Source organism: Megalops cyprinoides, chromosome 3 (genome assembly GCF_013368585.1).
Source record: "Megalops cyprinoides isolate fMegCyp1 chromosome 3, fMegCyp1.pri, whole genome shotgun sequence".
Taxonomy (NCBI): Eukaryota; Metazoa; Chordata; class Actinopteri; order Elopiformes; family Megalopidae; genus Megalops; species Megalops cyprinoides.
The window spans coordinates 53,686,395-53,710,586 of NC_050585.1; the positions used below are offsets into that span (position 1 = coordinate 53,686,395).

General features: G+C 49.5%; 2 protein-coding genes across 7 annotated transcripts; both read right to left on the reverse strand.

The window, feature by feature from the left end:
• Positions 1-230: 230 nt before the first annotated feature.
• Positions 231-7,375, reverse strand: LOC118774047 (actin-related protein 2-like). Of its 2 annotated transcripts, XM_036523157.1 has the most exons (9): positions 7,251-7,375; positions 5,861-5,971; positions 5,384-5,407; positions 4,840-5,128; positions 4,009-4,145; positions 2,862-3,011; positions 2,093-2,238; positions 1,829-1,961; positions 231-1,395 (listed from the first exon to the last, which is right to left on the reverse strand). In XM_036523157.1, the coding sequence occupies exons 1-9, from the start codon at positions 7,296-7,298 to the stop codon at positions 1,225-1,227; spliced, it is 1,209 nt and encodes a 402-aa protein (XP_036379050.1). In that variant the 5' UTR covers positions 7,299-7,375; the 3' UTR covers positions 231-1,224. The 2 variants fall into 2 exon arrangements, with proteins under 2 accessions (XP_036379050.1, XP_036379051.1); XM_036523158.1 differs by lacking the exon at positions 5,384-5,407.
• A 1,678-nt stretch (positions 7,376-9,053) lies between these two features.
• On the reverse strand, positions 9,054-22,558 carry dpp3 (dipeptidyl-peptidase 3). 5 transcript variants are annotated; one of them, XM_036523142.1, is made up of 18 exons: positions 22,242-22,558; positions 20,643-20,960; positions 20,158-20,247; positions 19,008-19,145; positions 17,832-17,906; positions 16,885-16,978; positions 16,597-16,724; positions 15,777-15,907; positions 15,411-15,469; positions 14,267-14,461; positions 13,724-13,836; positions 13,423-13,515; positions 12,899-12,961; positions 12,353-12,477; positions 11,726-11,846; positions 10,712-10,891; positions 9,728-9,890; positions 9,054-9,309 (listed from the first exon to the last, which is right to left on the reverse strand). In XM_036523142.1, exons 1-18 carry the CDS (start codon positions 22,296-22,298, stop codon positions 9,167-9,169), a joined length of 2,286 nt encoding a protein of 761 aa, XP_036379035.1. In that variant the 5' UTR covers positions 22,299-22,558; the 3' UTR covers positions 9,054-9,166. The 5 variants fall into 5 exon arrangements, with proteins under 5 accessions (XP_036379035.1, XP_036379038.1, XP_036379034.1 ...); XM_036523145.1 differs by having other exon boundaries at positions 22,237-22,324; XM_036523141.1 differs by lacking the exon at positions 22,242-22,558 and adding an exon at positions 21,728-21,848.
• Positions 22,559-24,192: the final 1,634 nt, after the last annotated feature.

Here is a 24,192-nt window from a genome sequence, read left to right on the forward strand (position 1 = left end):
ACAACTGAACATATTAAAAAAACTCACTGGCAATGCTTAAAAATACATTTATAGTACATTTATATAGTGTACATTACAGGATAAAAACCAGAAGCAAAAAACTGAATGTGTGTGTGCGTGTGTGTGTGTGTGTGTGTGTGTGTGTGTGTGAGTGTGTGTGTGTGTGTCTGTGTGTGTGTGTGTGTGTGCGTGTCTGTGTGCCTTAAGTTTCTTTGAAAAGTGTGTTCTGTTTTGTGTTGAATAGCTAGATATCCAGAGAAAATAAAAATAAAGAAGAAAAAGAAGAAAAACTGAATCTCATTGGAAAATATTTAACCATAACACCAACATTAATAAGACACCATTTTTATTGTGGTATTTTTCCATTTGGTCCAGCCTTGGGGTCAAGATTAGTTGCCATTTATCATATAATGCAAGTTACTCTCCATTTCCATAGACTCACAACACTACTGTAATCACAGGTGCGATTCAGAGAAAGTTATTGAACACACAGGTGCTAGACTGGTCAGTGTCAGTGTAATTATAAATGGCTCCAGATGCTGACCGTCACATGATTCTGCAGCTGGCAGGTAGGCACATCTGGATTCCAAACGGTCCACTGTTTACCTGAGAGAGGAGCGCTGACCGAATCCAGCTAGCATGTGCTTCCGGCCTTTGCATGAACCACAGTCCTGTTCTGTTACCAGTGAAAATGGGCAGGGCCTTTGGCCGAACCTGCCCTCCCCGCTCACTCACTGTCTGCTTATGCTCAGTTCAGTGTTGCTTTGGCAGCAGACATCTTTCCTATCATCTCTACTGACAAATACATGTCCCTTTTCCCACAATATAGCAGTATTATAGTCTCATTGTGATGATTCATTTAACCTATTCACTGTACAAAAAAGCTGCAAAAAGAGTTGAGCTGGTATGGAATCTGCACCACGGTGAGACAGACACCTGTAAAAGCTCTCCCATCCGCTCTCATGTACCTAATTTCTGAGATGATGAACAGACAGGCAGACAGCAGAGAGACAGGTGACCCAGGGACTGTGCTGTACCTGGCTCTTAAGGTCAGGATTTGTGTGTGTGTGTCTGTCAGAGTCTGAGAGAGAATGTGGATATAGCATTTAGTATGTAGCGATGGCGGTGGGAGTACTGTATGTTTGAAGGGGGGTTGGGATGGGGTGCTTGTTGTACCTGTGTTTGTTGGGGTGAGCGGGGGGGCTCCAGGCCAGCTGTACCCCCTTACCGAACACTCGCCCCCAGTTTATCCAGCACCCCGAGCCCCTTTTCCTGGTACTCTGCGCGGCTCATCCAGAAGGAGTCCTTGTCCTTCATGATGTCGGCCAGCACGGCCCCGCCCAGAAATACCATGTGCTTTCGCCGTGGCGGGTCCTCGATGCGGATCTTAAACTTCTGCACAGCACAAAGAAACACCATCAGGAACACTGAACAGGGGTGTGTGTGAGAGTGTGTGTGCGTGCGTGAGTGCGTGCGTGTGTGTTAGTGTGTGTTAGAATGTGTGTGTGTGTGTGTGTGTGTGTGTGTGTGCGCGCGCGTGTGTGTGTGTGTGTGTGTGCGCGCGCGTGTGTGTGTGTGTGTGTGTGTGTGTGTGTATGAGAGACGGAGAAAGTGAGTGTATCAGTGTAAGAGTCTCGGTGTGTGTCAGTGTGTCAGTATAAGAGTCTCGGTGTGCGTAAGTGTGTCAGTATAAGAGTCTCGGTGTGTGTCAGTGTGTCAGTGTAAGAGTCTCGGTGTGCGTAAGTGTAGGAGTCTCGGTGTGAGTCAGTGTAAGAGTCTCGCTGTGTGTCAGTGTGTCAGTATAAGAGTCTCGGTGTGTCTCACTCACAGAGAGCTTCTCCACGTCTCCCTTCAGCACCCTCTCCAGATACAGCTGCTTGATCTCTCTCTCCAGACGGGATGGCAGCCCGGGGTACATGGTGGTGCCCCCCGACAGCACAATGTGCTTGTAGAAGTCTGACCTGCAGGGGGCAGTATAGCACAGGGCTCTGGTTAAACGCACAGAAATGGCCACAGAAGGAGAGAAACAGCAGAAACAGAGGAAGTGACAGGCTGGGTGGTGTCCGTGGCAACGGCGGGCGGAGTCTCTGACCGGGTGTCGATGTCGGCTGCCTGGATGGTGTTGAAGAGAAGCTCGGCCACGCCCACCCCCTCGATGTTGATCAGGTGCGGCTGGAAGAGCGCCTCCGGGGCCTCAAACCTCTCACCCCCGACCTTTACCTGCCGACCGTCTGGTAGCTTGGGGGGGGCAGCGGGAGACAGAGAGAGGAAGACAAGGAGAGAGAGGAAGGGAAGAAAGAGAGGGATAAAATAACACAGTATGCAAAAAGAAGAGACGAAAGTCATTGCTGAATTTAATTAGCCATTTTTGCTTCTTCTCATATTTCCCACAGAGGTTGGGATGAGGTGTGGTCAGAGGGGTAAGGGAGGGTCACAGCTAAGGGGGGTGACCGTAGACACGTGTGGGGCAGTTTGGTCAGGGTGTGGGGTGACTGTAGATGGGGGTTGGGTCAGGGTGTGGGGTGTCTGTAGATGGGGGTTGGGTCAGGGTGTGGGGTGTCTGTAGTTGGGGGTTGGGTCAGGGTGTGGGGTGACTGTAGGCGTGTGCGGGGCAGTTTGGTCAGGGTGTGGGGTGACTGTAGATGGGGTTTGGGTCAGGGTGTGGGGTGTCTGTAGGCATGTGTGGGGCAGTTTGGTCAGGGTGTGGGGTGACTGTAGATGGGGGTTGGGTCAGGGTGTGGGGTGTCTGTAGATGGGGGTTGGGTCAGGGTGTGGGGTGTCTGTAGATGGGGGTTGGGTCAGGGTGTGGGGTGTCTGTAGATGGGGGTTGGGTCAGGGTGCGGTAAAGCTCAGTGGGTTACCGTGTACGTCTCCACCAGCACGGTGGTCTCTCTGGCAAGCCTCTGCTCCTGCTCGATGTTGTAGCCCACGTAGCACAGCTTCTCCTTCAGCATGCGCACCGTCTCAAAGTCCGCAGAGTGGTTAAAGGCATAGCCACGCAGCAGCAGCAGCTGCAGCAGGAACAGCAGGAGGGGAGCGCATTTACCAGGTACACACATGACATTAAAACATACTCAACACTGCCAACAGAGGTTACAGCTAAATCTGCTCAGATATGCCAAGCGTAGATTACCTGATGTTTGCATCACCTCCTCTTAAAATAAAACTAGCTAACCTTTTAAGCCATGATGGTTATCACTGTTTATTTACGGTAGCACAGGTTATCACTGTGTGTGAGACGAGTGTGTGTGTGGGACGTGTGTGTGTGTGGGACGTGTGTGTGTGTGTGGGATGTGTGTGTGTGGGATATGTGTGTGTGGGACGTGTGTGTGTGTGGGACGTGTGTGTGTGTGACGTGTGTGTGTGTGACGTGTGTGTGTGTGTGTGTGGGACGTGTGTGTGTGTGGGACGTGTGTGGGACGTGTGTGTGTGTGTGTGACGTGTGTTTGTGTGTGTGTGTGTGTGTGTGGGACGTGTGTGTGTGTGGGGGACGTGTGTGTGTGTGGGACGTGTGTGTGTGTAGGACGTGTGTGTGTGTAGGACGTGTGTGTGTGTGTGAGTGTGTGTGTGTGGGATGTGTGTGTGTGCATGTGTGTGCATGTGTGTGTGTGTGTGTGTGTGTATGGGTGTGTGTGTGTGTGTGTGTGTGTGTGTGTGTGTGTGTATGGGTGTGTGTTCCTGCAGCTTTATTAGAAACACTTTTATACTCATGCTTTGTGAGCTGCTCTAAAAAAAGGCGCCTGCAAAAATGACTAAATTTAAATTTAATTTTACAAGCTCAGTCATTACTCTGCTCAGTGATTGGTTCAGTGGTTCCTGAAGCTCCGGTGTCCATCGCTGTGAGGGGACAGGGCGCCTTGCTGCACAGATTTACTGATGTATACATCGTACAAACTGCTAAGTCCATTCACTCTGGTCATGATAGCAACCACTCCACCTCATATTAATATCAGTGAATCTAAAAACCTAAAAAGGCAAGGCGCGTCTAGTGTGAGGTAGAGGTCACACCTTGATGAGGTAGCGTGTGATGTCACGGCCTGCGATGTCCAGCCGGCGAGTGAGGTGGGGCAGAGCGAAGCCTTCGTACACGGGACAGATATGTGTCACCCCGTCCCCTGAGTCCACCACCACGCCCGTCAGCAAACCTGAGAGAGACCCACAGGAAGCCACCAATCACATCGGTTAACATAGACTGTACGGACGACCCAGTCTTTGCACCACAGGAAAAAAAAACAAAACAGATATGACTATACAAAAAAACCACACAACACACTGCTAACTCCACAGAAACAGAGCTGAATTCCAACCCAGACCAGTGGGCAGCCATGTGGTGTAGTGGTAAGGAGCAGAGCTTGTAACCAAAAGGTTGCTGGTACAATTTCTTGCTGGGGCACTGCTGCTGTACCCTTGGGCAAGGTACTTATCCCACAATTGCCTAAGTATATATCCAGCTGTATAAATGGATAACGTGTGAAACTGTAACCTATGTAAGTGGCTCTGGATAAAAGCGTCTGCTAAATGACAGCATAATGTAACGTAACCCAGGACCCTGGAGCTGTGGTGGGAGAGTCAGGCATTACTGACACAAAATGGGTGGAGCCAATCATAGTGTTCTCCTGTGGAGAGCCAAGTCACCTGATTGGATCACACGTGTCACTGACTGACAGTACATCGGGGGTAAGCACCTCCAGTGTCACTCTCATATCATTAGCGGCAATGCTAATCACTGCACCCTGATTCCTGAAACTAACTAACAAACACGTTGAGTATGACCTGCTGCCACAGAGTGGGCAGCAGGGCCATTGGCCGTCACCGCCCGGCCAGGCGCAGGGAACTCACCCTGGGCGTAGAGAGTGAGCACTGCCTGGATGGCGATGTAGACCCCCTGGAACTGGTAGCTCTCGAACATGACCTCGATGATCTTCTGCCGGTTCTTGACGGGGTTCATGGGGGGCTCGGTGAGCAGGATCTTGCACTCGGGAGGGGAGATGTTCATGCGCTGGGGGCCGAAGGTGTAGTCCCACAGGTGCCGCATGTCCTCCCAGCTGCGCACCATTCCGTTCTCCATGGGGTACGACACCTCCAGCAGGGACCGCAGCTCGCTCGCCTCGTCCCCCACCATCAGGTCCTGTGGGCGGGGCCGGAGGAGCGGAGCGCGTTACTGCGACAGCTGGCAGCACTGCAGAACACGCCATCGGGGCTCTCTCACTGTCCCTCCTCTCACACCACGGTACCAACGAGGCCCAGTTCGTGTATCACTGCAGAAGCTGGTAAGAACCGGGCCCAACGACCCTCTTACTGTTTTGCCAAGTCAAAAAGTGATCCACGTCTGTCAGTTACGAACGTGGCACAGAAAATAAGCCGGTCATGGCTGGAAACTCACCATATGGCTGCTGATGCAGTTGTTCTTTTGAGAAGAACAGAAGAAAGGAAATGGAAAAATGAGAGGCAGAGAGAGAGAGAGAGAGAGAGAGAGAAATAGACTGAAAGTCTGAAAAATAGAAAAAAGAGGGTTCAGCCACGGGCAAAAGGACAGATCATGCGGGTAACGGAGTTTGGGAGGCATCACACTTCATTTTTCATTATTTCTCCATGGAAAATGAGGAACAAAACAAAGGGAATCAGCCCTCAAACCTCATCGTTTCAGGACAACAGACTGAAAGAGTTTAAGATCTGCCACCTGTTTCTTATACCATCAAAGAATGAGAGCTACCTTCTGCTACTAAAGCCTGTTAAAGTAGCTAAATATTGTTTCTTTTGTATTCAGTTCATTTTGTACTAAGACTTAACTTCTACAGAGGTGACAGCACTGTTCAGATGCGTCTCGTCGGCCACCCCTCCTTCACCATAATGGTCTCACCTTGATCTCGATGTTGCCCACTTTAGCGGAGGAGCGGATGATGGGCCGGCCCACCAGGGCGGGGAAGATGTGCTCGGGGAAATTGGAGCCAGCATACCCGCACTTAACAAACTGCAAAATCAAACGTGAAAGTGACCAAAAAAATAACAGCGGAAAACGTCTGCAACCAAAGTGAGGGTGGGGGATGAAGGGAGAAATTGTTCAGGGCATTTCACCGCAATACTCACTCTGTGTGCAATTAAGTTTGCAACCTGGAGCTACGCGCATCAGAGAGGTGTCTGCACATGTCAATGTAGCTGACACGCATTCCATTGCCCGTGGGCGTGCATTCCACACAAACTGTGACACGTACGTGACTGCAGACCAAAGCTCGTGCAAGCAAATTGTGAAACGGCAAGATAATTATTTCAGGGCAGTTTCTGACCGATGTTGATCATGACTGCAGACAGAGCTGTTTTAAAAACTATTGTTGCAATTGCATAACTTTGTCATGGCATAATTCATTGTTTTTATGTCATGTTTGCTCTTCAAACAGTCAGCAAAACTTACGGGAACGACATAATTTATCAGCAGCCGTGCGCGTGCCCGTACTGTCTCAGGTACACGGAACACTAGACACTATGAATATAGGCTGCTCTTAACAGAAATATAATAAATATCGCTGGGGAGGCGAAACAATAAAATTCACACTAATACAAAAAGAAGAAGCGCCTGTCAGTTCCTCTGTAGCTTCCTACTGCACGCTGTCACAGTCACATCACCTTGTATGGCAACGCGTGCATTTTCTGGGCTGTCCGCAACTCCACTCAAATCTACTTAATCCAGGCACAAACAAAGGTGCACACCCACTGCACCGCCAACACCCGCCCAGACAAAATTAAAATAAATAAATAAAGTAATAAAGTAACGGCAATAAAAGCATTTTACCATTTCGCCAGCAGTTTAACAGTCTCGCAATAGCGACCCAGCGAATTACAGTTCGGGGCAAATCCACCAAAAAACGAGATGTCTTAGCAGTTGGCCACCCATTTCAGTGCAAAAACATAATTATTTTCTCAGACAGTAGTTTTGAAAGATTTCCCTCCTCATCTGTTTAACGGCTCTGACATCTGGAAGCGCATTTGCGCGAATATCATTTGATACTCAAAGCTTTTACAGACGGAGCGTAAACTGCACGAAACATATACTTGCAGCTATTCAGCACAACACGGCATAGCTGGTGGGACCGAGGTGCCGTGTTACCTGCAAATACGGTATTTCTGCAAGCCTTCGGATTGTTTAAAGCATCGGCTCTTCAGAACAAGCCAAATGCAGACATCCCACAGAGTAGCCCAAGTCACATTATGAATGAATTATGATGAAAAAGGCGGAAAAAACTCATTATACTCACTCCTGTGCCATTGTCACAAACGATTACTTTCCTGCCTTGACTATCCATAGTCCGCCGTAAGCGAAGGTGAGGAGAAATGAACAGCGCCTCAGCAGAAATGTAGGCGACTCCTACTCGTGCATCTGTGGAGTGAAAACTGGATAAAAGCGGAAATGAGCAGGACTAGTAGCGGGGAACGTAACATCCTGCGCCGAATTTCCCCAAGCTGCGGAAGGCGAGGCTGCAGCTCCGCATTATCAGAGTCATTCTTACAATAATACGCGCACCCAGCACACAACGCCACTTACTGTATGAAACCTGATCAAGTTTTATGTGCATTTTGATTTTGACCGTGCTACTTTTTGAAAGAATACACTCAGCACAAAAAACAACCCATATATTTTGTGTGTGAGAGGAAAGAAATGCAACGAATCGGTTTGGAAAAACAATCCAGTTTATTCTTCTGTTGGTCTGGGCAGCACTGGATCAATGACAGACGTGTGCCATTGAGCTGAGCAAGTTCACTGACACACAGTCCTTCGGTCAGGCTAGCTGACGGGATCAGACAAAAAGCTCCCAACATACAAGTCTGAATAAAACAGATTTAGGTTCTTCAAGTAGGACACTGCAGCCATAATTCACAGCAATTCAGTTCAATTCACTCCATACAGTTTTTCAACAAGTCAAAACGTGCATATGGCACCTATGTTGAGTTGTACAGTCTCCACGTTCAACATGTATGGCTGACTGTCCCAAGAAACAAACATATTAATTCAGGTGCATTAAACTGTCTTTCAGAAACTGATTTTAAGAGAATCCGTATTAGTTAATCATCTCAAAGGAATAATTTTGGGCTCCACGTGGAATTACTGAATGTGTGTAAGCAGAAAGCATGCAAACTGAATACCCAGCCACACCACGCCCAGGGAGGTCAGAGACGAGCACCGGAAAGGCCCATCCTGACTCCCCCAGCAAAAACGTGACTCTTCAGATCACTGTGGCTTTCTGCCTGTGTAATGGCGTGCTATTGCTGTTTTACAGTTACACATTGTTACACAGTACTGCATGTAACAGCACAGTGCTTGTAATGACCATACGTAATGCTATGCAAGTACACACACGTGTGGCTCTGTTACATGCGGAGGAAATTCCACTCAGTGCTGGATTACAAACAGTAAGTGCAGAACTCTTGCAAAAACATGCCATTACAATGTCAGACAGAAGGCCACTCGCATTCTGTGTGGGTCCCACCCCAAAATTCAACCCGGTGGTGATTTCAGCCAATTAACCCAATTCCAAACCCATTTTAAAGCCATAATGACTAGACTGAATACCAGGGTACACAGCACTCCTAGTGCACTCTGACCCACCCCGGGTTTTACTAGAACACAGGCAAGCGTACTGATTAGGATTGGCTTCTTAGTGGATTCTCCTTACTAAAGTAACCCAGCTCTAGTAAAACGTGGAATGGATTAAACTGCTACACAGTGGGAGTGCCGTGTCTGGAATGCTAATGCAGACTCATTAAAGGGAAGGAGTTATCGCTCTTAGTGGCAGCAATCAGCACTTCCTCTGATATAACCCTGAGCAGAGCACCAGGGAGCTCAATGTGTCAGCAAGTAATAACCGTCATCTTTATAATTAGGCAGCTGAAACCTGACGCTGTCTGTGTGGTTGAGAGAAGGTGCAGGTCAGAGTGTGTGTGTGCGTGTGTGTATATGTGTGTGTATGTGTATGTGTATGTGTATGTGTATGTGTGTGTGTATGTGTGTGTGTATGTGTATGTGTATGTGTATGTGTGTGTGTGTGTGTGTGTGTGTGTGTGTGTGTGTGTGTGTGTGTGTGTGTATGTATGTATTTCAGCGTGCATGTTTCTGCAGGGCAGTGTGTCAGCGTGTCCTTCTCTTGCTCGCGTGACATCAGCGTGCAGTTTGCTCTCAGCACCAGCAGGGGGAGTCCTGCAGGCTCAGCTCCAGCAGCTGCTTCTCCACCTCCGGCCCGTCCTCCGGGAACCTCTCCACGAAGGACTGGATGAGTCCGGCTGCGCTGCCCTCGTACTCCACCAGCTCCACCTGCTCCCCTGCGGGACGAGCGAACAGACGGACGGACGGACAGACAGAACGTCACCCACACTGCTGTGTCACCACAGCTCCTCCCACCCGCACAGGTCATTCCGTTTCATTTTTAATTCAGCTCAGAATGCAAAGTTACCGGTGCTCCTTTGTCCAATCAAATAACAGCATTTTTCAGTATCAGATTTACTCACTAATAAGGATGTGGAATAGTGGTTATAGAACGCTTTTCACCAGAAGGTTTCAGGTTTGAATACTAGGTGGAACACTGCTGCCAAATGCTTGAGCAATGTACTGTAAACTTTAGCAAGACCCTCAACATCTTCAGCTGCCCTTAAAGAATTCACAGCGAAATCAGATCAGATGCAGCAGAGGAGTGAACCCTGGAAAGCATCACAGGACCCTGCGGTGCAGTGCCAGACTGACCTTTGACCTCGGTGTTGGCCTGGACGAACATCTTGCGAGCCTCCTTGCGCAGCAGCACCGTCTCCCGCAGACGCAGAAAGTCATGTGACCCCGTGGAGCTGACTTCGGAGTAGCCCTCGTATAGAGCACGGCCGCCCTCCACGTCCGCCGTCGACTTGTGAACCTGAGATTCATTCAGATTCCACTTACTGGCCTCGCAGGAGGGAGATGTCACACAGGCAGACTGTGGGCGCCCAACTGGCCAGCAGAGGGCGCTTGTGTGCAAAGAGAGAGACAAACCCTGCCCAGCCTACCTATCCCTATCCCCAACGCTGTCTCCAGCGGTACTAAGCCTATCCCTATCCCCGCCACTGTCTCCAGCGGTACTAAGCCTATCCCTATCCCCGCCAGTCTCCAGCGGTACTAAGCCTATCCCTATCCCCACCACTGTCTCCAGATGTACTATGTTTATTTGTTCTGCTGCTGTGGGCTCCTGGAAATCCCTGGCTGATGACAGCTGGGATGGATCCGGGCCACAGAGCTCAGCTTGTGTTCAAAGTGAACGACTTGATCACCCAGCAGCTCAGGAGCCCTGGAATGCAGCCACTTACAGCCAAAACGGCCACCTGATGGGGGGCTGATGGAGCCTCCCCTGCTGCTGCAGGGCCACTGATCTCAGAACAGTTTTAGAGTTGAGCTTTTCTTTTGCAGCCTAAAATTGCTTATATCATGTATACACATACGGTACAATAAAGGGGCGTGACCCCTCCGCAAATCCGTGTTTGCTCACCGGCTTGTGAGGGTTATATGACACATTTAAGATCTCCAATCTGGGTCTTATGGCTGAATGTTTAAGTCTCTGACTGGTTATAAAGATCTTAACACGAGTGTAAATCAGTCAGTTCTGAAAGTCCCACCCTTTCAGTGGCTGAACGGCTCTGAGACACGCTACTGAGGACTCCTTCCTGTCACACGCCTCGCAGGTGGTCTCCAATGACGCTGTACCTGCAGTTTGCAGAGGAACCTCTGGATGGCGCTCTTCCCCACTGTACGGATCTTGCTCCTGTCAAGCGTGATGAGGGCGTCAGGCCGCCCATCTGTCCCGGTCGTCTCCTGCAGGGTGACCAGACCATCCCCCGCCTCCAGCAGCACCCGCAAGATCACGAAACGTGCTTGCATGTGAGCCTAAAAAGCGCGCGCGCGCACACACACAAACACACACACACACACACACACACACACACACACACACACACACACAGACACAGACACAGACACAGACACAGACACAGACACAGACACAGACACAGACACACAGACACAGACACACAGACACAGTGTGAGAAAGCTTTTTTTAATTTGTTCCTAGATCAGTGTGAACTGTTCTCTGACCTGTCCCCAGGCAGTGTGAATGTGTGTGAGCTGTGCTCTGACCTGTCTCCAGATCAGTGTGGGTGTGAGCTGTTCTCTGATCTGTCCCCAGATCAGTGTGGGTGTGAGCTGTTCTCTGACCTGTCCCCAGATCAGTGTGAGTGTGAGCTGTTCTCTGACCTGTCCCCAGATCAGTGTGAATGTGAGCTGTTCTCTGACCTGTCCCCAGATCAGTGTGAGTGTGAGCTGTTCTCTGACCTGTCCCCAGATCCGTGTGAATGTGAGCTGTTCTCTGACCTGTCCCCAGATCAGTGTGAATGTGAGCTGTTCTCTGACCTGTCCCCAGATCAGTGTGAATGTGAGCTGTTCTCTGACCTGTCCCCAGATCAGTGTGAGTGTGAGCTGTTCTCTGACCTGTCCCCAGATCAGTGTGAGTGTGAGCTGTTCTCTGACCTGTCCCCAGATCAGTGTGAGTGTGAGCTGTTCTCTGACCTGTCCCCAGATCAGTGTGAATGTGAGCTGTTCTCTGACCTGTCCCCAGATCAGTGTGAATGTGAGCTGTTCTCTGACCTGTCCCCAGATCAGTGTGAGTGTGAGCTGTTCTCTGACCTGTCCCCAGATCAGTGTGAGTGTGAGCTGTTCTCTGACCTGTCTCCAGCTCTTGCTCTCCGGTGTGTAGAACTCCAGTCCCAGCAGTCCGGCCCGCACCATGTTCAGCCAGTTGATGTACACCACCTCCTCTGCGTCAGCGGCCTCATGCCCAAACACACTGCAGCACGCACGCACACGCGCACGCGCACGCGCACGCGCACGCGCACGCACACACACACACACAGCATCACAACAGAAACGTTACACCTCACAAAGCCAACAGCTCTTCAGAGGGCAACTCGAGTCAGTTCCATCTTTTTATGAGTTGTGTAATGCATATGCATCATCACCTTGAGTGAGAATGGTGCTTCCAAAGTGTGTGCATGAATGTGTGTGTGCATGAATGTGTATATCTGTGTGAGTTTGGGTGTGTGTGCGTCTGTGTGAATGTGCAAGCGTTATGTGCACGTGTGTGTGCATGCTTGTGTGTGCGCATCTGCGTGCAAGCTTGCATCAGAGTGCGTCTACGTGCATGTGCACACGTGTATGTGTGTGTCTGTGTGCGCATATGTGTGTATGTCTGTGTAAGTGTGGGCGTGTATGTGCACCTGTGTGTATGCATCTGTGTGAGTGTGTGAAGGTGCGTGCGAGTTTGCGTGTGTGGGTGTGCGCATGGCAGCTCACCTGAGCACTTCCTGGTTGAGGCAGAGGTAGAGCCCCACACACTCTGCCCTGCACTCCTCGTAGGACGAGGCAATAGTGGAGAACTTGCTGTCCCACGTCTCACTCCCTTTGTACCAGCTGGACACCTGGAGGGAACGTTCACCCTGTCACTAACACACCCCTCACACCAAACTAAAAATCACACCCACACCTCTGATTCTCTCAGGCCGAAGGAGGTCAGACACAGCACAGAATAAACTAACTGCTTACTGAACTTTTAAAACATAATAAAACTGCATTCGTTTCACCTTTCGATGTTAGCAACAAAGGAAATCGTAAACGTGCAAAAGACCTGCATATCCACAAACACAGACACATGCACTGGCAGATCACCACACACACAAAGAACAACTGCTAGAGTCTAGGTTTTAACAATTTAGAGTACCAATTTCAGCAGCAACACCATTCAGAATTAAGTGGTGAGAAACAGAATGACTTATTATGAATCTGAATACAGCTATGAATCTGAATACGAATATGGTTAAAGCCAGAGGCACACACACTCACCAGCTCCCCAGTCTCTGGGTTGCGAACTTTCTCCCGATCGAAGTTGAAGTTTCCTTTGTCGTCCTGAAAGCAGAAACACAGGTGGTGTAGAAGTATAACATCAGCTTTTCAAATGAGGCACTCAAAGCACTTTGATACTTTCATTGTCTTCACAGGCTGTCAGTAAAGCTGGGGGACAGGTGAGAAGGCCCTCTGTAACAAACGGGCTACAGTTACAGATGTATCAAATACAACAAGCCCAAAGAGCGACCAACCGGGACGTCGCAACACACCGCTCTCTCCAGCACATGGACACAGAGCTTCAGACTGCCCTCTTCAGCGCGTACTCTTCAGCACATATTTATGTTTGCCTTTACGCACACTCAGTGGTGTTTCGTCAGCTGACACGAAGCAGCACTTATGATTGGAGCAGAGAGGGTAACTGCAGGGAGATGTCAGCTCGGACACTCAAAGTTAGGGAACCGCATGCACACAAGCACAGGACAGAGCCTCACCGGGCTGGCAGGTGAGGGTCACTCACTCACCTGCACAAAGAGCTTCCCGCTGCCGTGGCCCAGCAGCTCGTGAAGTCCCACCTGCACCTCGAAGGACGGGCCCTTCCACTTGATATACATATCCTGTCCAGAGATGAAATACAACAGCGGAGTGAGAAACATCTGGACTGACCTGACCGCCAGTCAAATGTGAATTTCATCTTTGGCATTTTTGGAAATGACTTGAGGTAAACTAGCAGACATTAAACTGAAGACACAGACACAGAAGTGCGGACAGACAGACTGACAGGCAGAGAGGAGGGGTATCAGGCAGGGTGACAGTCCTGGGCACCTTGTCATTCTCGTCCATGAAGGTGAGTTTATCCTTCTGTGTGGCGTAGGCTACGGCCAGGACGTTCCCCAGGGACACGTTCTTGAAGCCCTCGGTCTGACGGATGTCATCGTCTGGAGGGGTAAACAACACCTCCTCTTACCTCACAGGGGTCAGTGAACAGACTGCCCAATCATTTACACCTTTTGTTCCCAATTTGGAATGTTCAGTCACGTTACACACAACCCCCGCAAACAACCCGGGACAGTGCAAACACACGATGCCAAGCGCTGCTGGTGTGTGACGGGACAGACTAACCCCTGACGCCTCCCACCCGCCACCCCGGCACGCCCTCATCAGCCCTGGGCTGATGAAACGGCTGGGCTCGAACCCGGGCCGTACAGCTCAGCTTGTGTAAAGTGACAGCCTTGGCCACTGAGCAAACCCCTCAATCGGTATGATCAGAAATAGCCCATGTAGTTTTGACTGCACTGGGTGGGGGACGCAACCCAAACTGGTGTGATGGCGACCAGGAGGCGCGTCTGAGCAGGGGGCGGGGCTTACAGTTGGGGATGTTGATTCCGGCAGGAATCCCGCTGCCGGCGAAGGTTAGCACATCCAGCGAGGTGAAGTCCGGCCGCAGGAAGCTGTCCTTCTCGAAGTCGGACGGCCAGGGCAGCTGGGGCAGCAGCACCTCGGCCGACGCCACCAGCTTCGCGAAGCGAGCGCTCATGGCCTTATTCACCACCGCCACGAACCCTGAACCACAGAACAGTGACAACACGTTACACGCCAACCCTGACCCCAGAAAGCACGCCTTACACGCCAACCCTGACCCCAGAAAGCACGCCTTACACGCCAACCCTGACCCCAGAAAGCACGCCTTACACACCAACCCTGACCAACATGACAACAAAACCACTGGCTAAGAAACAGTCACGGTTGTTATACACTTAGTAACGACAGTGGGGTCCCTAACCCACAGCCTCAAAACACACTTAAGATATTTACACATCTTCAATTTAAAAGGGTCAACATTTACTAAAGCCAATCCAGCTACACTATATGGGCAAAAGTATTTGGACGCCTGACCATTACATTGTAATGACATTGTATTCAAATACATATACTTTAATATGGAGAAGGTCCCCCTTTTGCAGCTTCTTGGAAGGCTTTCCACAAGATTTTGGAGTGTTTCTGTGGGAATTTGTGCCCATTCATTCTGTAGAGCATTTATGAGGTCAGGCACTGATGGCCTGGCTCGCAATCTCCGTTCCAGTTCATCCCAAAGGTGCTGGATGGGGTTGAGGTCAGGGCTCTGTGCGGGCCAGTCAAGTTCTTCCACACCGAACTCATCAAACCATGTCTTTATAGTCCTAGCTTTGTGCACTGGGGCACAGTCATGTTGGAATAGAAAAGGGCCTTCCCCAAACTGTTGCCACAAAGTTGGAGGCATAGCATTGTCCAAAATGTCTTGGTATGCTGAAGCATTAAGATTGCCCTTCACTGGAGATAAGGGGCCTAGCCCAAACCCTGAAAAACAGGTGTGGCCAAATACTTTTGTCCATATAGTGTATGAGAGATTGACACATCTTGCTCAAAAGCAGTGCCCCATCTCAGAATCAAACCTGCAACCTCCTGGTTCTGTATGATGTTCTGTAACACATCAGAGGCCAATTTAATACTCTCTCCATCGGGCCCCTCGTACCTTCAAATTCGCCCCTGGAGCCGAAGGGGTCCCGGTAGCTCTCGATGAAGCCAATGTAACTGGGGAGCAGGAAGAGAGCGAAACTGTGGTAAAAGCAGTCACTAAGAGTAAGAGTTGTCCTTCGTTATCACCTTCACCTCTTTTATCCTTTCTGTTCCTTTACAGCCGGGTGTACAGCAGTATTTTCCCATCTGTTACCGTTAACCTTATTTGCTTAGCAGGTGGCAGCTTGTATTTTCAAACATTTCTCATTTGTACAGTGGGACAGTTACCTAAAGTGGATAAATACCTTGTTCAAATCTACAACCTACTGCTTACAAGCCTGACACCTGCCTAACACCTGAAGCACTGTGCCACGCCTCTCACCTCTCCACGATGGGGCCCTTGTCCTTGATCCAGAAGCGGGAGCCTTCCTTGTGGGCGTCCACCGAGCCCACGGTGAAGCTGCGTACATACTCCTCCAGCATGCGCTTCTGATTCTCATTCGCTGCATAGGCCTAAGGCAGACAGACAGACAGACATACGTACAGCTAAGATCAGGCCTAAGGCAGACAGACAGACAGACAGACGTACAGCTAAGATCAGGCCTAAGGCAGACAGACAGACATACGTATAGGCCTAAGGCAGACAGACAGACATACGTACAGCTAAGATCAGGCCTAAGGCAGACAGACAGACAGACATACATACGTACAGCTAAGATCAGGCCTAAGGCAGACAGACAGACAGACAGACATACGTACAGCTAAGATCAGGCCTAAGGCAGACAGACAGACAGACAGACATACGTACAGCTAAGATCAGGCCTAAGGCAGACAGACAGACAGACATACGTACAGCTAAGATCAGGCCTAAGGCAGACAGACAGACAGACATACGTACAGCTAAGATCAGGCCTAAGGCAGACAGACAGACAGACAGACATACGTACAGCTAAGATCAGGCCTAAGGCAGACAGACATCTAAGACTGGGCCCAAAGCAGACAGACAGCTAAGATCAGGCCTAAGGCAGGCAGACAGAGACGGCTGCCTGTCTGAAAAGATGCTATCGTGGGAAATCTAACCATGCTGTTAAACTGCTACTGCAGGGGAGACTAGTGTACAATGACAGCAGAACAGCCAGGTAGCATGGACACAGGTGACACGCTCACCTGGGCACAGGCATTACGGGACAGCGGGGGCTCACCTGGGCCTTCACCAAATTGTCGCTCACTTTCTTCATGATGGGAGCGTAGTCGCCCCTCTGCACCATGAACACGGCGTCCCCGAACTCGTACCTGCCACAGCTGGGCTCCCCATTGGACAGCGGACCGTCTGCAGCAGGCAGGACAAAACCCATCGGCATCGCCACACGTTTCAGCCGGGGATTTTAAACCACTATACATGTGTGCAGGGCAGGAGCAGCTCTGCATCAACAAAATCACATTCAACATCCAGACGCGTCCGCAGGGGCTCTCCGGCCCCGCCCACTCACCTTTCGTCTCGGCGGAGGCCAGTCGCACCTGGTAGCAGCGCTTGCCCTCGGCCGCCTGCTGCTTAAACAGCCGCGTGTTGTAGGCACTCAGGTTCTGCAGGGACGGCACTAGCATTACACACTGCCGACCAGGGCGTTACACACAAGTACACAGAGCCATTACACACTGCTGGCCAGGGCGTTACACACCAGTACACAGAGCCATTACACACTGCTGGCCAGGGCGTTACACACCAGTACACAGAGCCATTACACACTGCTGGCCAGGGCGTTACACACCAGTACACAGAGCCATTACACGCTGCCGGCCAGGGCATTACACACTAGTATACAGAGCCATTACACGCTGCCGGCCAGGGCGTTACACACTAGTATACAGAGCCATTACACGCTGCCGGCCAGGGCGTTACACACCAGTACACAGAGCCATTACACGCTGCTGGCCAGGGCGTTACACAGCGCTATAGAAAGCCATTACACTGCCGGCCAGGGCATTACACACTAGTATACAGAGCCATTACACACTGCCGGCCAGGGCGTTACACACTAGTATACGGAGCCATTACACGCTGCCGGCCAGGGCGTTACACACCAGTATACAGAGCCCATTACACACTGCTGGCCAGGGCGTTACACACCAGTATACAGAGCCCATTACACACTGCTGGCCAGGGCGTTACAGACCAGTACACAGAGCCATTACACACTGCTGGAAGGCAGGCAAGGCCCATTTTATTTGCTTTAGATTTGGTTTTATTCTCAGAGTTATCTGGCAGGTAGCACTCTGTGTTGTGGAAAGCAGGATGGAACTCAGGGTACGCAGCACAGCCAGACAGTCCCAGATGAACTGCTGCAGTAACTGCTCTGCCTTCCACTGCCGGCCACACAGCATCAGGAACAGCAGCAGGTGATGCACACCTGCGGAGACACTCAGTTTTCTGTCCTACCTTGGAGTCCAGGAACTTCTGCGTAAGTTCTGCATCCTCCAGACAGCAGTTCCCTGAGAAGTAGGTGGTGATTCCCTGGGAAAGCCGAACCAGACAAGTATTACCACTACTATAACGACTCAAAGTGCAGCTGAGAACATACAGTACCAGTCAAAAGCTTGGACACACCTGATTAAGACAATGGGAAACATGCATTCACAGACATGCTTAAATGCTTGAAATGTGTTTCTTATAAACAATGAAATTGATGCCTATATGAATTTATTTCCAAAATTTAATTAAAAAAATATTTTTGGCTACTTTGAAGAATCTAAAACAGAAGTTGTTGTTTAACATTATTTTGGTCACTGTATAATTCTATTTGTGTTATTTCATACTTCTGATGTCTTTACTATTACTCTAAAATGTTGAAAATAGTAAAAATAAAGAAAGAGAGGCATATCCAAACTTTTGACTGGGACTGTATGTGGTTTTCCTGGATGTACTGTGTGCTCGTCACTCTGGTTAAGAGGTCCGCTGGATGTCAAAAATGTAAATGCAATGCTTAATGCACTCACATCCTGTAGGCTGCTCTGGATAAGAGCATCTGCTACGTGACAAAATATAAATGTAATGTAGCGTAGCGTAGTGTAGTGTAATGTAGCGTAGCGTAGTGTAATGTAGCGTAGCGAAGTGTAGTGTAATGTAGCGTAGCGTAGTGTAATGTAGTGTAGCGAAGTGTAGTGTAATGTAGCGTAGTGTAATGTAGCGTACTGTAGTGTAGTGTAGCGTAGTGTAATGTAGTGTAGCGTAGTGTAATGTAACGTAGTGTAATGTAGTGTAGCGTAGTGTAATGTAGCGTAACGTAGTGTAATGTAGTGTAGCGTAGCGTAGTGTAATGTAGTGTAGCGTAGTTTAATGTAGTGTAATGTAGCGTAGCGTAGTGTAGCGTAGCGTAGTGTAGTGTAGCGTAATGTAGCGTAGTGTAATGTAGTGTAGCGTAGTGTAATGTAGCGTAGTGTAATGTAGCGTAGCGTAGTGTAATGTAGCGTAGCGTAGTGTAGTGTAGCGTAGCGTAGCGTAGCGCAGTGTAGTGTAGCGTAGCGTAGTGTAGTGTAATGTAGCGTAGCGTAGTGTAATGTAGCGTAATGTAGCGTAGCGTAACGTAACGTAGTGTAATGTTAAAGCGGCGCTTGCCTTGTCCCCCAGCCCCAGCTGTTTCTGACGCTCCGCCAGGGAGTAGATGAGGTGGGCGCAGCTGTTCCACAGCGCCTCCATCTCTGTGGGGTTCAGCTGAAAAGCCTGGCTCTGCCACACCAGCGCCTTCAGCTTCTCCTGCAGCACAGCGAGTACACAGTCAGCACAGTCCCCACAGGCAGCGAGCACGCGGTCAGCACAGGCAGCGAGTACACAGTCAGCACGGTCAGCACAGTCCCCACAGGCAGCGAGTACACAGTCAGCACAGGCAGGGAGCACACGGTCAGCACAGGCAGGGAGCACGCGGTCAGCACAGGCAGCGAGCACGTGGTCAGCACAGGCAGCGAGTACACAGTCAGCACGGTCAGCACAGGCAGCGAGCACGCGGTCAGCACAGGCAGCGAGCACGCGGTCAGCACAGGCAGCGAGCACGCGGTCAGCACAGTCCCCACAGGCAGCGAGCACACGGTCAGCACAGGCAGCGAGCACACGGTCAGCACAGGCAGCGAGCACGCGGTCAGCACAGGCAGCGAGTACACAGTCAGCACGGTCAGCACAGTCCCCGCAAGCAGCGAGCAAGCGGTCAGCACAGTCCCCACAGGCAGCGAGGAGAGAGGACACACTGACACACAGAGACACACTGAGACACAGAGACACACTGAGACACACTGAGACACACTGAGACACACTGAGACACACTGAGACACACACACAGGAACCACAGGATGACACGACCGCAGAACAGCTCCGAAAACACACCGACACACAGCAACAGTGCAAGAAATGCAAGAGCGTGCATTTTAAACCTGGTTTAAAATTACAGAATACAAAATAAATAACAGCTATTTTAACATCACACAACGACTCCTCCCACAACAAATCTCTCTCTACAGGTCCAACACAAAAGCTTAGTTAATCATAACTGCTCTATGGCTGACTTGCATCAAGCTTAACTTTCAACAACCAATTTACTCAGTATTACTCTTTAGCCTAACATGCCATCTGCTCAGCAGTCATTCACTAAAAGGAAGCAAAAAGGGCTCAGGTATGTTCCTGAAATGAAGGACAATGCTTCATACTGGATGGGTTGAGTTCCGCCCAAATAAAAACATTCGCAGCACCACAGAAAAGGGTCAGGAAATGACCTTACCTGCGGGAGGTTGGGAATGAACTTGGTATCACCAAATGATTTGTAGTTTCCCATGTTGGCATATAGCCCAGCAGCGTAAACCAGGAAGGCCTGCACAAAGAGTCACAGTGCAGTCAGGTTTTAGTTTCCTTTGATCCTAAAAGTCAGCCACCACAAGTCTGCGATCTGACTCAGCACTGGGTCTGCAGCCAACAAGTTGGTGATGACCTTAGATCTTAATTATCAGGAGGGCTGGTCGTGTTCTCTGGTTTACTGGCTGCCTCTGTGTGTGTGTGTGTGTGTGTGTGTGTGTGTGTGTGTGTGTGTGTGTGTGTGTGTGTGTGTGTGTGTGTGTGTGTGTATGTGTGTGTGTGTATGTATGTATGTATGTATGTATGTATGTGTGTGTGTGTGTGTGTGTGTGTGTGTGTATGTGTGTATGTGTGTATGTGTGTGTGTATGTGTATGTGTTTTAGGCGTGGGCCGGTGCGGTGCGCGCCTGACACCTGGTACTCCTCGGGGCTCAGTCCGGCGGCGGTAGCCACGGTCTCCAGCTGCGCCGGGGACTGGCTGCGGAACAGCCGCTGCAGCAGCACGTAGACGGCCGGAGACTCCGGCGAGGTCTGCAGCAGCACCACCAGGCCCCCGTACCAAGCCGCCCTCGAGAGGTAGTGCGCGTACAGCTGCTCTCTGGGCGACAGCAGCCGGAAAGCCTCGCCGCACTCCAGGGCAGAGATCCCTATGTCGTTGGGGAGGTAATACTGGGAGTCCACCATAATGCACCGTAGACTCTGTCGCTCTCTGAAACGCACGCCGAGCACCAACTGCCAAAAAAGCGGGAGACCTCGATCAAATCAAATCCGTCAAACCATATGCAGAGCGAGTTTTACGAAATACAGAAAAGCTACGCACAAATCAGCTAACTGGATGTGAAACCTTGTTTTGTTTTTTGTTTTTTACACTTGACACAGGCCGCCTCAGTTTTTAACGGATCACCACGCTAACAAAACTTACAACGCTCAATGCGCTACACACACGTCCCTGTACGTTACCCAGACCTGAAATCACTGCTTGAAACCGGTATAGCGAGCTAGGCTCACCGACCTGTCGTATTTTGGCATGGCGCAACCTCCGGACAACAACATCCTTTCTGTTATTTTTGGACGTCTAAACCTGTATCAGACGGCTAAGCCCGCGTTACCAAAACTGCAACCGAAACCAAACTGGCCATCTTCTAACACATCCCGCTGAACTTTAGCTAACGTTACCGGCTAATTTTGGTCACCTAACGTTAGTACACTACGGGGTAACTTGCTAGGTTATTGTAGAAAATAAATCACCCCCCCCCCCCCAGTTTATTTTTGAGAGCGCATTAACTAGCTAGATTACCTATGTCAGAACACATTCAACAGAAAATGGACTTCTGCGGATGCAATCTGTTTTCTTGTTAGCTGGCGAACGCTGTTTTTCTACGTAAGATTTTTACCGTTGAGCTTGATGTAGCTGCGGTTTGGAGGGTGCTGACTTGGCTGTCTAATGCGGATTGTACGGGAATGAATTTTGACGCAAACAGGTGACGCGCTATGATTACCTTCTCGCTGTTTTGCGGTCCAGCTACTCCTTTGCGCTGGCCTGATTTCGCAAAGTTCACGTTTGTGCTCCCTGCGCTCTCAAACTGCACTCTCACCCTCTCGCATTTACTTCCCCGTTTCATTCATTGCGAGTTCCGCCTCTAAGCCAATCCTCTAACCCCGCGATAACTGCTCCGAGGCGCAGCCAATCTGCGGCGCACGGCGGCTGCGCTCCCGCAAACGGACAGCCGAATAAACCAGTACGCGCTGAGAGCAAGACAAAAAGAGGCGAGTGTCCCAGTTAAAGGCCCCGCAATGAAAAGTAAAATAACACACGATCAGATCAGTAAAATAAAACCACACGTCGCAACTGAATTTAATGATTGACCGAAAAGGTCGTATCAACGGTAACTACTGTGCAGTAGTTAGCTTACTAGTTAGCTGGCTATGCGCTAAGTAGTTAGCCCGAGTTTATTACAGTGGGAATCCCCAAAGTTACGTGCAGATAGCGGCTCAAAAGTCGACATACTGAACCTGGGAGACGCGGCCGCGGAGCAGACACACGCGGCGAAGCTGCGCTGCTGCGATCATAGGCGACGTCCGTCCGTGGATAAACCTCACGCTAACCCGGATAATTATACTCTTCTCATGACAATCGCCGACTGGACACGGCAAACTGTTTCTGGCCCTGGCGACAAATGATTATCGTCACAGAATCCAACGCACTCAGTAGAGGACTAAGTGCCAGCCATTTTAAGGGCTGTTCCAGACCTTAGGGGACACGCGAAGTGCACTTGCTGTTACGTTTAAATGGTTATCCAGTGTACGGCATCCAGAGACGAATAGGCCAACGCCCATGATGAAGAAAAATGCATTTCTGTTTACATGCTATGCTTAAAAAGTGTTGCAGGTGTTTGAAGAAGACTTATCTACTTAAAATGCGTGTTTAATGTTAAAAATGTTTAATTGTGTGTTTTCACAAAATTAAACAACTAAAAGCCTCTTGTATGGTTTGTTATTTTGTCTATTTGAGTGCTTAAGGGAGCTAACAAAGTTAAAAGAGGTGTGTGTCCTCTTCTTGTGGCCAGCGTGTGTTACCTGCTGAAGCGCTGAAGAAGCCTGCCGTTTTTTGTATGAATGTCTGCAATGGCCAGTTAATCTCTGACGGGGAGGATTCTGCCTGTCACAAAAAGGGTGGGGGACAGGAAAAGGTAAAATGGAACGGCGGGGCATCTCTGGCCAATCAATGTGCTGCTAAAGATTTCCAAACTAGTTTTTTCGTGAATTTGCTTGATTTGATCCAGATAGCTACTTCAGTTACGTTTGCTAGCCAGCATGTTTACTATATTTCCTGGAACATCTGGAGATACATGCAATGCACGGGATAGAGTTCCAGCGGGGGGCAGTAATTTAAAATGTGGCAAATTGTCTGGGGAAAAACGTCCATCTCCAAAAAAAAACAAAAAACAAACTTGAACTTGCCCTTCACTCGTGAGAAATAAATATCAAGTAGCCAAGGCAAACTCTGTAAGGTGTTGCGGTTTAAGACTACTTTTCATTCAGGGAGATGTATGTATTTCATATGAGACCTCACGTTTTATTTTGTATTTATTTTACCTGATCAAACTTGCTCCTCAGGGCTCTGAGCTGAACACCGCACCCGTCGCCTAGTGGAGTTGGGTTGCCTGTATGGATCTCGCATGGAAGCGCTGTCGCTGTGAAAGCGGACTTCCTCACGCACATAACCGCTGTCTTCATATTTCAACAGATGACATCAGTCTCGTCTTCAGGCACACATGTAGCATATGACTCAGTCTGTGTCTGTTTTAGCAGCCCAGTGAATCAGCGTCTACCCTTTCGCAGAAAACAGCTCGCCAGCACACTGCTAATTACGCTGTAAAAAGAAACGGCCCGTATGTGCAGTTACAGAGAAGTTAATTTAAAAAGTATTTGTTTATCGCTGCTAAGGGAGCTAGTGCTTGTAATACGACCAGAGGCTTGATTCCCAGATGGGACATTACCGTACTTAACCTGAATTAGTTCATTAAATACGAAGATGCATAAGCAGTTTCCATGCAAAATATCAGATTTGTAAGTCCCTCAGGTTAAGATCAAACAATTGTGAGACGTGTAGGCCTACTGTAGGTGTGTTTACACCTACCAGCGTTAGACAGGTTACACTGGAGATAGTCTCTCCCGGACACGGCGGTCGGGGAAAAATCAGATCCACAGTTCCCAGCAGACGCTAATCTAATGAGAGTAGGCCTATAGGCTGCATAAACATATATGACTGGAGAACAGAAAAAAACATGTTTTTTTCAAACTTGGATTTAATTGTTCCTTTTTAACCTCTCTATATATTCTTAAAAAACCCGATTTATTTACGTGAGTATACTGGTGTTTATTTTCAAGAATGATTCAAAATGATATTTTCCTTCCTTCCCTTACAGAATTAAAAATAACAAACAGTCTGCGCGTGGTTCCG